General features: G+C 53.4%; 1 protein-coding gene across 1 annotated transcript in view; it reads right to left on the bottom strand.

The window, feature by feature from the left end:
- Positions 1–9734, bottom strand: part of PRIMA1 (proline rich membrane anchor 1) — a 55852-nt gene extending 46118 nt beyond the window's left edge. The window contains exons 1-2 of the mRNA XM_012655211.1: positions 9618–9734; positions 2536–2671 (exon numbers count right to left, since the gene is read on the bottom strand). Of these exons, the coding sequence (XP_012510665.1) occupies positions 2536–2671; positions 9618–9710 (229 nt within the window). The 5' untranslated portion in view covers positions 9711–9734. The remainder of the gene's footprint in view (positions 1–2535; positions 2672–9617) is intronic.
- Positions 9735–12698: the final 2964 nt, after the last annotated feature.

Raw genomic sequence — 12698 nt, 5'->3', positions numbered from 1 at the left:
GAATAATCTCAAGAGCCCCCCACTGGGCTCCAGTCTGACATCTCAACCCCGATGCACCTTCCACATTGTCAAAAAAGTTGATCTTTCTGAAGCAGATGATGCAGGACCACAGGCTCATCACTGTCGACAGCGAGTTTCCTAAAGCATGGCCCATGTCCCTGCAGTTAGGTGAGCTGATTTTAGACGGCACATGGACCCAGCACCCAATCACATTGAAAACTATAATAAGAAACTTAAGACTCTTTTGATTCTCTTACAGACCTTCTGATTACTTTATAAAGTCTCAGCATGGTGGCACTATGGCTTTGACACCTCTTACAACTTGCTTCTCTCCCTTTCTAACAAAAAGACAGAGGCCTTGAGCTCAGAACCTTCTGCAGCAGGTTAGAATTTGTTTTTATTACATTTATTTTTTTGGTCACCTTCTATTTATGCAAGTGATACTGGTTTCTCATTTACAGTACTTAAAGCTGTCTTTGGAAATTAATTTGCGGAAACACACAAGTGAGTCTATTTAAAGAAAAAAATAAGGCAAGTAAGAAGTGGTGCTTGGGTATGGTGAACACAGATCATTGTTTGGCAAACACTGTCTCACATGATGAAATGTGATCTGCTCGGCTAGGCGTACAAAACCCTTCAAGGTTCACCCCCTTGGTCACCCTTTTTTATTTTTATCTTTTTAAGACATGGGGTCTGTCACCCAGGCTGGAGTGCAGTGGCACAATCATAGCTCACTGCAGCCTTGAACTCCTGGGCTCAAGTGATCATCCGGCCTCAGCTTCCCGAGTCGCTGGGACTACAGGTGCGCACCACCGTGTCCAGCCTTGGCCACCACTTTAAACCTACTGAAGACCTTGTGATTCCCACGGCGAGTTTCACGAAGTCTCCCAGAATCCTACCTCCAAGCCTCTGTCCACAGTGCTCCTTTTGCCTGGTTGCCTTTTCCCTGCAACCTCTTTGTCAACCTGGAACACTTCTACTTATTCTTAAAGACCCAGGTCAACGTTACTATTTACTGGAGCTGTCGTTTTGCCTGACTACTCAGGAGTTCCCAGCATACCTGGCAAACCATTTCTGTGTTCTCTTGGGCCGCTTTCTGTGGATTGCTGACAGGACTACCTTTCCTGTGGGGTTGAGAGATTCCAGAAGACCAGAATGGTCCTTCACCTCTGTCTGACACAGGTGCTCGGTGAGCACAAGATGACTGAAGGGACCCTAGCTGGGGGATGTGCATCCCTCAGATACAAACACACCTGGAGAAAGCACGGCCTAGAGCCCATAGAGTGGGAGGGCAAAGGGAAGGGAGTGACTTCTAGGGGCAGGTACCTGAGACCAGGCCCCACAGCACTGACCCAGGGATTCCTTCAGGAGAGAGGAGGCCAGTGAGCATCCTGGGATAGAAGCATCCTGCCAAGGCCAGGAGCAGGGGCTCTGCTGGCCTAGGTTCTCAACTCTCACTTGCATCTGAATCACCTTAGAACTTTTTATCGTGACAACTCTTAAGCCCTGCCCCAAAGAATCTGGCTCAGGGGGTTAGAAGTGGGCCCGTGAAGGTGCACTTTAAAACAAATACTTCAGGTGATACTGAAGCAGGTAGTTTGAGGGCCACACTTTGAGAAACCCTGAGCCACAGGGTGTCAGGAAAGGATGGAGACAGGTAGGGGCCTTGCAGACAAAACGCAGAAATTCATATAAACGGCAAAGACCCGCCCCCCCCCCAGAACATTGCATCACCGACTGGACACCAAGAGACTGGAAACAGAGCCTACCAGAGAACAAGGCTTGCATCAAGGTTATTTAATACATGTCCCAAATAATTCGATGGAGATGTGTTTAATGAGTTGGATCCAGACATAATCACAGGCATTCTGCAGGCCAAAACTTGAGAAGGATCTGTCTAAAATACAGAATCTCCTTTTTAGAGACCTTATCAACCAGCCACTGTAAGCAGGGAACTCTACCATGCAAAAGTCAGGGCTGAGGCCATTTCTGGCTGAAGAAACACTCCTTTGTTTGAATGACCAGGCAGTCAAATTGTTCAGAGATGAAATCGTCCAAGGCAAACAAGTAAAAGCGAGGATTTGGCAGAATTCGGTGCAAATGGCCAAAAGGCATCCATGTAACTTTGCTCTCAGAACCTTGACTTTGGTTCTATCCTAATTGGCTCCTTCAATGGGAATTAAAAGCAAAAAATGAAAACTGTATGGGGGAGGAGGGGAATTTAGGGCCAGTCCCCAGCGGCTGCGCCCTTTAAAGATCTGGCCTTCGGAATAATCCAGGCCGAGTCTCTCACCAAATGGAGATTGACTTTTATCTGATTAACTGATGGAGAAACATCCTTCTCCCTCTTGCAGGAGCATTCTGTGGGAAAGGCGTTTTGCAGACTGCAGGGAAAAGTTGGGCCTTGGCTTCCCTCCTGCTCGGCCAGTGGAAAATTACAAAGGAGGCAGAGCTGCCCTCGGCCACACTCACCCGCTCTTCATGGGCCCAGGAAAACACAGAGAAGAACCCAAAACGGAGTGAGCCGTTACCTACCTGGGGCGGAGAGCAGCCTGGGAGGCGGTGGGGGCGGGGGCGGTGGGGGCAGCGGGGGCGGGGGCCGGCACTGGCAGACGTGTCGGCAGCTGTCGGTCACCTTGGAGCAAGACTTCTGGGGCTCCCCGTGTGCCACCTGTGGACATGGGCACATGCACCCAAGAGAGGTAGAAGACAATGAGGCAACGGAAGGTGAGGTGGCCCAGGCCACCCCGCCCCTGCGAGGCCGGAGCTCGGGATTCTTCCCTGAGACCAAGCAGGAAGCACAGACAGAAGTTGGTGGGTGCGAAGGGGATGATGTGGCAGGAGGCTGGCCTGGCAGGTTTGGAGGCCAAGCTGGGGGACCCTGGGCAAGTGACCTGAATGTTAATGAGAGGGAGATATGAACTCGAAGGGTAACTCGTAGAATCTCCCCATTGTACAAATGAGGAAACTGAGGCTCAGGCAGAAGGGGCTGCCCGAGGGTCTCACACCTGGACAGTGACAGGTAACCTAAGCCCAGCTGCTTCTCCTGTCTCCCTTGCGACAGCACAAGGCCACGTCCTGGCCTTCTCTCCAGCCATGGCCACTCTGGGGCAAGGCCCCCCTATCTTTGGGAGGAACCTTCCCAGCAAGGGTGCTGCTCCTGTGTCCTGTGTGACCAAAGGGAGCAGAGCAACCTGCCTGGTGCCCTCCACGTGGTGTCCAAATGGTCTTGTGGGCAAGACACCCCACCAAACGACCTTCATCCCCCAACCCCATGGCCCACAAGGCCCTGCACTGCGCCTGCCTCATCCCTTGCTCTCACTCTCTCTCTGCCCTCATGCCCAGCTTTCCGTTCCTGGACCCTGGCCAGCATATGCTACTCCAGTGGCTGGAATGTTCTCCCATTCCTACTCCTGCTGTGCCCATTACTCAGCTTGGCTCTCACCTCCGGGAAGCGTCTCTGACCTCCTTAACCAGGCCGGGTCCCTTTTTATAGGCTCTCCTGGCACCAGGTTCTACTCTTTGGGGGTAGAAATCTACCTTTAGGTGATTACCTGCTTCACACCCGTCTTCACCGACTGTGAGCTCTAAGAGGGCAGGGCAGGCCTTTATAATCTCTCCCTCTCACGCGATCATAAACCAGCACCCAAGGGAATGCCCAGCGTTTGATAAATACTTGGTGAATGAGTGAATATTAGAAACTGGCCCCGAATCCACCTCTTGAATCCTGGCCTGGTGTTCTTCCAGCACCAATCTCAGTTTCCTTGTCTGTCACCTGGGAAGAGCGGGAGGAGTGAGCCGTGCTCCCCAGCAGTTCCGCTCCGGCTGCACTAGGGCATCTCCCAGGCAGCTTTAAAAAACCCTCACACCTGGGCCTCACCCACACCGAGCAAACCAGGATTTTACAGGTGGAGCTGGGCCTGGGTATTTTTTTAAGCTTCCCAGGTGAAACTCCTTATGTCGAGCCAGCATGAGAACCACTGGAGGGATTAAACTGCCAACGTCCCTCCCTACGCAGAGTGCCATAAATCCGGGAGTCCGGTGTTTTGTGCCTGGCCCAGGGAACAAGCTGATTTAAAGGCATGGAGAAAAGCGTTGCTGGTCACCCCCCACCTCAACAATGGCCACGGTTAATTTCTCTGTCATCTCTGAGTAGAAACCCAGAACCCCAATCTCCCTGCACCCAGCCATGTGTGGCCTGCCTTGGGAGGCTGGTCCAGTCCCTTTGCTGCAGGGCAGGGACAGCTGCAGGGCTGGGATGCTGCTTTCGCCCTCCGCAGATGTGAAGAAGTAATGTGGGCAATGTCCACCCGCATGGCAGCAGGAAGGGGACCGGTTTACGGCCCTAACTTAATGTCTGCTAGGCCAAAAGGCTCCTGCTTCCCACCTTTTAGTGTTTTTGAAGGACCATTGACTGTGTGTCAGACCCTGGAAGGCAATTTTATCTCTCACTGGGAAGAGCATGTCCCCGACGGTGAGCCTTTTCTCAATTATTTTACGGAGAGGATGAACGGCTTAAAAGTGAGTGGTAAATCCACCAGCCCCTCTGAGAAGTTGTCAGATCTCCCGTCATCGAGCCTGTCCCCGCTCTGGACTCCAACCTCCTAAGCCCCTGGGGTTGCCGGAAAGCTCCATTTCCCCAGCAGCTGGCCTCTGAGCCCGCATCTCCACTGCACTCCACCAAGTGAGTGAACTTCAAGCAATACCGTTGGCAGAGCAATTACTTTCCCGCTCTCCAAGGTGCAATTTATGCGACAGAGTTCAAGAGGAGCACGTTTGTTTAACCCAGCCTGACACAATGACCCATTTTCGTGCGAGGATGTGAAGGCACAAATGTATAAGCGTGTTCAATGTGATGAGGACATAGGCAGGAAAATCGGGGCCAGATTCCGAGGCTGAGGAGGGAGGGAAGGAGCACGCTGCGCCCTAAAAGCCTGTGGCTCCCGGTCTCCCGCATAAAGGCCCTGCTGCAGTGGGAGCAGCACAACTGCTTAACCAGCCATTCTCCAGGAAGGACCAAGTCTGGTCTGGTCACCCTTCTCCCTGGGGTGCGGGCACCCCTTGGGGTCCCCGCTGGACTCTCCTGATAGTCTGGTCCCACACAAGCCGGGGCAGCTGAGCCTCCCTTGACTGACAGTTGGTTATTTGGACCCTTTATCCACTTGCCAATTTCTCTTCCTCCTTCAAGCCCGCCTCTCCAACAGCCTTCCTGGGCAAAGCCATCCTAAACCCACACTCCCCTCCCCGCTGGAGTGAGACCCACCTGCCCGGTGCTGCTGCTTCACCTTGCACACACTTCCGTTTGGGGCACCTCCCCGCTGTTTTGCAAAGCCTGTCTCTCCACACTCAGTTGTGAGCATCTTGGGGCAGACAGGTAGGTGAGCCTGTGCTTTATTCATCCTGAACAAGAGTGACTTTCTGAGCCTCACTATAAGTCAGCCATGGGAACATGCTCTCATTTCACCAGAACAACCGAGAGGTCAGCATTATTACCCACACTTAACACGAGGGACAGCAGGTTCAGCAAAGCTAAGTAACGTACCAAAGCTGCACAGGGCCCAGCATTCAGTCGGTGCTCAGTGAGACGGTGTGTTGGGGGCTGGTCTGCCTATCAGTGGGGAAACACAGGATCTATCCCCTTCCCCAATTCTGGTTCCACTTTGGGGTTCTGTTGCTGGGCAGTGTTGTATTTTAGACCAATATAGAGGAAACCTCAAGTGTTGAAAACTTGTCTCAGAACCTGGCTTGGTTGGCTTCTGTCTTGGGGAGTTCCACGAGGAGAATGAGCTTGCCCCTGATGTCACCTGCTCTTGGCTGGACTTGACTGAGAAAAGCCTAGAGAGGTCGATGACTTTCCTAAAGCCCACAGACAAAAGTTGGTATCGTTACTTATGGGGACCACTTCCTATTCCATTTCACAAGCAACTGCCTTCCCGCCCCTGTTCTGAGCGTTCTCCTGGGGCCAGAATGCTGTAAATGCTGGCATCTAGGAGAGGGGGCTGAGCCACAGGTAGGTCCTGTAGGCACCTGGATTTAGGACCTGTTGCTGAGGTCTGGGGGACACAGTGCTCCATGGCTGCCAGATCTCAGCATCAGTACCCACTTCTCCCACCACCATCCCACACCTGGCCAATGACTGCAGCGTTTGGGTCTGGTGGATGTCACCTCCTAATAGTCCTTGAATCCATCCCCTTCTCCCCATTCCCTGTGCTGCTGCCTGAATGAGGCCACCATCATGTCTCTGCTGGGCAGTACTTGCCCCTGCCCTAGGTGTGACAGATAAAATATCGGATGTCCTGTTAAATCTGAATTTCAGATAAACAACAGTTTTTTAGTGTAAAGATATCCCCAATATCATATGGGATATACTTATGCTAAAAAACCATTTGTAGTTTATCTGAAATTCAATTTTAACTGGACGTCCTATATTTTTATTTGCTAACTGTGGCAACCCTACCCTCACCAAAGTCTTTGCCCCTTCCCTTGCCCCCTCCTTGAATCCATCCTTCGTGCTGGAGCTGGACTGAGATTTCTAAAATGCCATTTTGAGATGGCGTCATCTCTTACTTAAAACTCTCGGTGGTGTCTGTAGCTCTAGGGATCAAGTCCAAACTGCAAGACACCATGTTAGTGGCTTGCAACAGTGGCCTTACCTGGGGCCTCCCTCCTCTGGTTCTTCCAATGTCCCATTCTCTCCTCTGCCTTGGGCTGTTCCCTCTGCCTGGACATCTTGCTCTCGTTGGCATCCTGATTCCTCATCCTTCACACCTCAGCTGAAGCACTTCTCTGAAGCTTGCACCGCGTCCGAGCTATCTGCTCCTACTGAGTTCTCTTGCCTATAATTGTTCAAGTGGCTCTACGGTGCCAGACTATTGATGCCACCAGAGCAGGGACCATGAAGCCCCTTGCACTTAACACAGGGCCTGGCATACAGTAAGTGCCTAATAAATGCTGCTGACTAAATAATCCAAGCTGCAGCAACTGGCCGTAGAAGGGGTTCAGCATCACTTGGGTCTGGCATAGCTCCTCATTATCGCAGAGACCATGAAGGCCAGATAAGAGCAACTGTTTCCCTGACTGTTGCTTTAGGAGGGCGACCACAGAGATGATGCCTTCTGGTATCTTTTATGGAGACAGGCCAGCACCACAGTAACTTGATGAGACACACTCCTGTCACACCTAATAAATTTGCCAGCCTGTCATCCTCTTCCCTTGCAAAAAAATGGAATCATATGGAGTGAACTTAGAAGAACCCTAAATCACTAAAGCTCAAAATCTCAATTCCAGACACATTAAAGCAAAAGGAGGAGAGGTTAAGGAATGCTCTGACCAACCCCTCCAGCAATTTAAATGTCGTATGACTTTAACGATTAAGTTTCTTATCGTCTAGAAGCAGCCAGAGGCTTAGGGCTGATTTCAAGGTAGGAATCTGGTGCTTCGGGGGACCCCAGATCTCCTCCCTCATTAATGACCCACTAATGATATGATTTTGTGATGTTGGCCCCATCTTTCCAAATGGTTGCCCCTCTGGGGGATTCTTCTTGGAAAATGCTCGTGAAAGGACAGATAGCTCCTAGTTCTTTCTCTATATTCCAGAAACTCCAATGATATGACAGATTCTATTCTCTCCTCTTAAAGACAAACTCATGGCTCATGTACTTCCATTTTCCCTCTTCTCTCCTGCGTTCCCATGGATTCAGCTCTTTTGCTTAAAAGCCAGATGCATTCATTCCAAAACCCCCTTTCCTTTGGTTTCTCTGTCCCTATCATTTGTAAATTAATTTTTCCAGAGCCTCAAGCCAAGATTTTACTCATTCTACTTGTCTGGAGGATTCCTTTTCTAATTGATTTTCATGAAAATTGATTTGTGTTGAGTAAGAGCATCTGAAACACACACACACACACACACGCGCGCGCACACACAATTGCTTGTGTACTGCCTGGTCCAAGGACACTGTTAAAAAACTGAGCTGCTTTTGCAGGAGAGTGTGGGGTGGTAGCGGGTCTTCTGCTTAGACCCCGCTAGTTCACACAGCAGAATTCTAGTCTTGGAGACTGACAGTCTCATCATGTTGCTCTCCATCCTAGCTGAAGACTATTATGGAAGAGAGAAAATTGTCAACAAATAAAATGAAAACTAAGTGAACTTAATATCTGAAGTTCAGCTCAAAGTTGAACAAGGGAAGCTGGTCCCAAACCACGGAAGTGTTTAGAAGTGACAGAATCCTGGTTCTGAGGAGGCACAGCTGAGTTTAATAACTGCTGTTTCACACATTAAACAAAGCTGTCAATTCCGAAAGGAAAACAATCGTGAGTGAGACAGAGGCAAGCCAGAGAAGAGAGCAGAAGACGGGGTCTGGCGCTTGGGGGTAGGGGGTGCCGGTCAGCAGCAGGGCCTTTGTCTCTCTATGGGTGGCCACCTAGGCCACCACCCAAGCAGGACTGACTGAGCAGCCCCCTAGCAGGGCCCCATCACCTGGAGCAGACTGGTGGGTGGTCTTGCTCCATCCCTTGTTTGGTCTGTCACTCCTACTCAGGGCAGCCATCTGAGTAGTCCCCAATCCCCAAAGTGCCACCAGGAGAACATGAAGCTGCAAATACCCCAGGGTGAGTCCTTCAATGCCCCAAATAGTAAAAATGTCCCCTGGAGCATTCAAAAATGTCAAAGAGACTGCATAGTGATCAAAAGAATATCTGGCAAGCTAGACAGAAGAGCGGCATTACTATTACTCATATCAAAACTGGCAGCGACAGCTACTGGTTAGTGTTCATTACAGTCCAGGCACGGTACTAAGTAATCTTTACTTCCATTTATTTCATTAAGCACTTACAATCGCACTGTCAGGAAGAAGAAACCAATGCTCGGAGAGGTTAAGTGTATTGCCCAAAGTTCCCCAGCTTGTGAGGGGCAGAGAGCTGAGGTTCAATTCAGAGCTGACGCCAAAGTCCAACTCTTCACTCTCCACTGCACCACCTAGCTGTGCACTTCTGGGAGGTACTAGCTAGGGACTGTCCCATCTGACCCTCTCTCTGACCCTAAGAGGTAACTAATGGCCTGGCCTCTGCCCTGGGGTCCAGGGGGCCCAGGGTGAGGGATTCAGGCAGTCCCGACAGAGGGACAGTTCCTTCTCACATTCCCAAGAGTGGCCACTGTGCATAATCTGTGTACATCCCCAACTCTGCTACCCTACAAGAAACTCAGCCCCCTCCCATGTTGAAGATCAGTTTAAGAAAGCTAATTTGAAGTTTACCATCGGCTCTGGTGGGAAATAAAGAATGTATATTCTTGGGATTGTGTTTCTTTTTCAGTTTGTTTCTTTTCCTGAATTTCTGCGATGGAATGCTGAATTATCAGAGAGTATCCCCTGAGACCTTTCCATTCCAAGGCCCTGTCTTACAGCCTTGGGCCACAACTGCAGCCTCTCTCTGGAGTTTCTTATCTTTTCAAGGCCAGAGTACCAGGGACCCTAACAGCTTTTCTTTTCCTAAACTCTCCCAAGGACCAATCAGTGGGACGGCTGCAGGAAGGCAGGGTCTCGGGAGCGAAGTGACAGCTCCCTTCTCACCCGGGAGGCCCCCCGCCCCGCCGCAGCCAGTGGACAGCCTGCGCGTCTCACCTGCACGAAGCCCCAGAGCGGGTGGAGAGCGCAGTGCAGCAGCAGCGAGGGCCAGCAGCAGCCGCGGCGCAGCACCAGGTCCCGGAGGAGCATCTCGGCCCGCGGCGCCCGCTCCTGGGGGAACTGTCAGGAGAGTAAGGCTCCGGTCACCGCTAGCAGCGTCGCAGCCGCTCACCAGCGCACTTACCAGCCCACCCAGGTCGGGCGGGCACGCCCCGCATACTGGGGCACCCTCATAAACCAAGGCTGCACTTTCACTCCAGCTTGCACACGCACTGACCTTCCGTGCATCCTAGAACTCACACCCTGTCCCGGTGCACAGGATATCCTGGCGTATACACCTTAGTTCCACGCACACCCCCAGAACACTGCGTGCACGCCTTGGCCCCATGCACACTTCCAGAAACAGCCAAGCACACTTACTGAGCCCCATGCACTTTCCAGAAGCAGTCACGCACAACTCACTTTCACTGTGAGCACACTTCAAACCCGGCGGGCACCACTCACCCTGCGCGCACACCCACAGAAACAGCCGTGCACACCACCGACTGCTGCCTGCACACCCGCTGACCCTGCATGCACAGCACCAAGAAACCACGCGCTGCGTGCACCCTCTCTGCCCTACCGGCCTCATTGCGCACACTGCAACATAGGCACCTCGGTGCGCGCCCCCATTTGCACCCCGCAGCCCCGATTTCTGGCTCCCAGGCGTGGGTTTTCCCCACGCCTCCATCTCCGCCCGTACCCCTCCAACGCCTCACGCCACCTTGCCTGGCCGCGGCCCCAGCCGATCCCCGGCGCGGGGAAGAGAGGTCCGCGTTCCCCGCGCGGCAGCTCTGTTTCCCAGCCGCCGGACGGCCCCATTTAAAGCCAGCCGCCTCCCCAGTCCCCCGCCCTCTAGGCGGGGCCTCGGTCCTCACCCTGGGGGCTGTGCGGGCGCCCGAGTGCTTCACATGCCAGGGCGGAGCGGGGCACTGGAGCAAAAGTTTGCGCGCCGGTTGGGCCTCCGGGGCGGCTGAACCGGGGACCGCGAGCGACGCCCTCGCACGGGGTGCAGGGTGCTGTGGCTCCGGGCTGCGCCTGGCCGCGCGCTGGGCGGGAGGGGCGGCACCCCGGGCCCAGGGCTGGGCGGGCTGGCGAGGCGGAGGCGGAGGGCGGGGAAAGTCTCCTACGAGCCGCCCGGAGCCTGCCGAGCGAGCCCTCCCCCGGTCCGCAGCTGCTCCCCGCCCTTGCTGGTGGCGCCGCGCGGCCGCCCGGGGCGCGGGGGTGCCCGAGCTCTCCGCGCCCCTCACGCCGGCCCGCGAGAGGCAGCGGCGGGAGGCGCTGGCCCGGAGCTGCCGCTCGGGTAGCAGAGCTGCGGGCGGAGGCGAAATAAATAATGCACGAAAAAGGAAAACAGACGTGAGCGGAGCCAGAGCCTCGCCCGCCTCCCGCCCGGGGCTGCACTCCCGCCCGCGCTCCCCGCCGCCGCCGCCAGCGCAGCTGCAGTGATTCCTCGTCTCCATCTAGCGAGGCTATTGTGTATTGGGCGCTTAATAATTTATTTATTCACCCTGGAGGCCGAGGATTCCCGGTTCCAGCGGGGTCCTGCCCCTTGCCTGCCCTTCCCCCAAGTCTCGGCCGAGGCTGCCGGAGGGTGGTGAGTACTGACGTGTGGAGACCCCTTTTTGCGCTCCATCCTTGCGGACTGTCCCCGCTCCACGCCCCGCAGGCTGTCGCGGGTGCCGGGGCTGCAAGGCGCAGGCCGCCCCTCCTGGCCTTGTCCTCCCTGTTGCAGTCCTAGCAGCCGGACCTCCCCTCCAACACGGTCGCGTCTGGGGAGGAGGTGTGGCGGCCCTGGGGGAGACTTTCTCCCACTGCGTTTCCTCAACCATCTGCAAACTCCTCTGTTTGGGGCAAGATTATCAACAAGTCAGTTCTTCGGGAAGTAGCCCGGTTACGTCTCTTTCAAAGAAACTGCTCCTAGCCTCGCCCGCGGCATCCCTGCCACGGCGCGGCCGCTCTGCTCCTCCGGTGGAAGCACTTTGCAAGCGCTTTGACGGATTCCGGGACTTTCCAGAAGGCCCCCCAGGGCCTGGAAATCCCAGTTTTAGGTTGGGCGAGAGACCCAGGGGCTTAAAACACAGAGTGGAGGGTCAGACGCCACAGCGTGTGCATAGAGGACACGTTACGGAGTTCCTTTTCCCATCGTATAGGCACCTTAAGTCGCCACAAGTAAACACACACTCTAAACTGCTTGCTCTGCAAACCAGCTCTCAGACCGCTGTCCATAGACGCTGCAGATCCGCGCCTCAACCAGCGGGAACAAATGTGAACTCGGCATCTGCCGGGGAGACGGCTAGAACCAGCCATTCCGCTGGCTCTGGCATTGCACCCCCAGCCGCAGTGTGAAAGGTGGGGTCTGAGGAATGGAGAGAGGGAGGAGCAAAGGTTCCCCTCCTAGCAGTGGGGGAACATTTCAGGCCTTGGTAACCCCTTGGGCAAAGATACTGGAGACATTTCGTTCAATCATTCATTCCTTCATTCCATAGGTAGCACCCATGAGCACCTCATAGGAGCCAGACAGAACATTCTCTAGGGATACAGAAGAGCAAACAAACCTGGATGCCTCAATGTCTGGGGGAGGGGAGATAGGAAGGAAGTGCTGCGGGAAGGACTTCCTAAGTGACTCATCAACAGTTTGAAGAAAGGGAATGAAGCACAAAACAGAGCCACTGTTGGTCAGCCGGGGTCAAAATATTAATAACACTGGACATTTTAATGCCTTTCCAGTTATGGTATTTTGCTCAAGTACACGATTCCAATTTTCAGATTAACAGCCCCTCATGTTTATACCTGCAGCTCGTTGCTACTTAAAAATGTTCTTTCCGTCACATTTTAAATAAATTCTCACAACTCTGTGAGGCAAATAAATTGTCCTGTTTGAAAAGTTTGGAGACAATTGTGACTTAGCCAGAATCACAGCTGCCACCTGGGATTCAGAAGTACTAACCCCCGTTGGATATCCTGCATAATCCACTCTGGTCTTCAATATTTCTGTACTGGTCCTAATCTATATACCCCTTGAGGGTCACCTGGCCC

The sequence above is a fragment of the Propithecus coquereli genome, unplaced genomic scaffold (genome assembly GCF_000956105.1).
Source record: "Propithecus coquereli isolate 6110/MARCELLA unplaced genomic scaffold, Pcoq_1.0 Scaffold468, whole genome shotgun sequence".
Classification (NCBI taxonomy): domain Eukaryota; kingdom Metazoa; phylum Chordata; class Mammalia; order Primates; family Indriidae; genus Propithecus; species Propithecus coquereli.
Note: the sequence above shows the minus strand (reverse complement) of the source record. Positions and strands in the feature narration are given on the sequence as shown.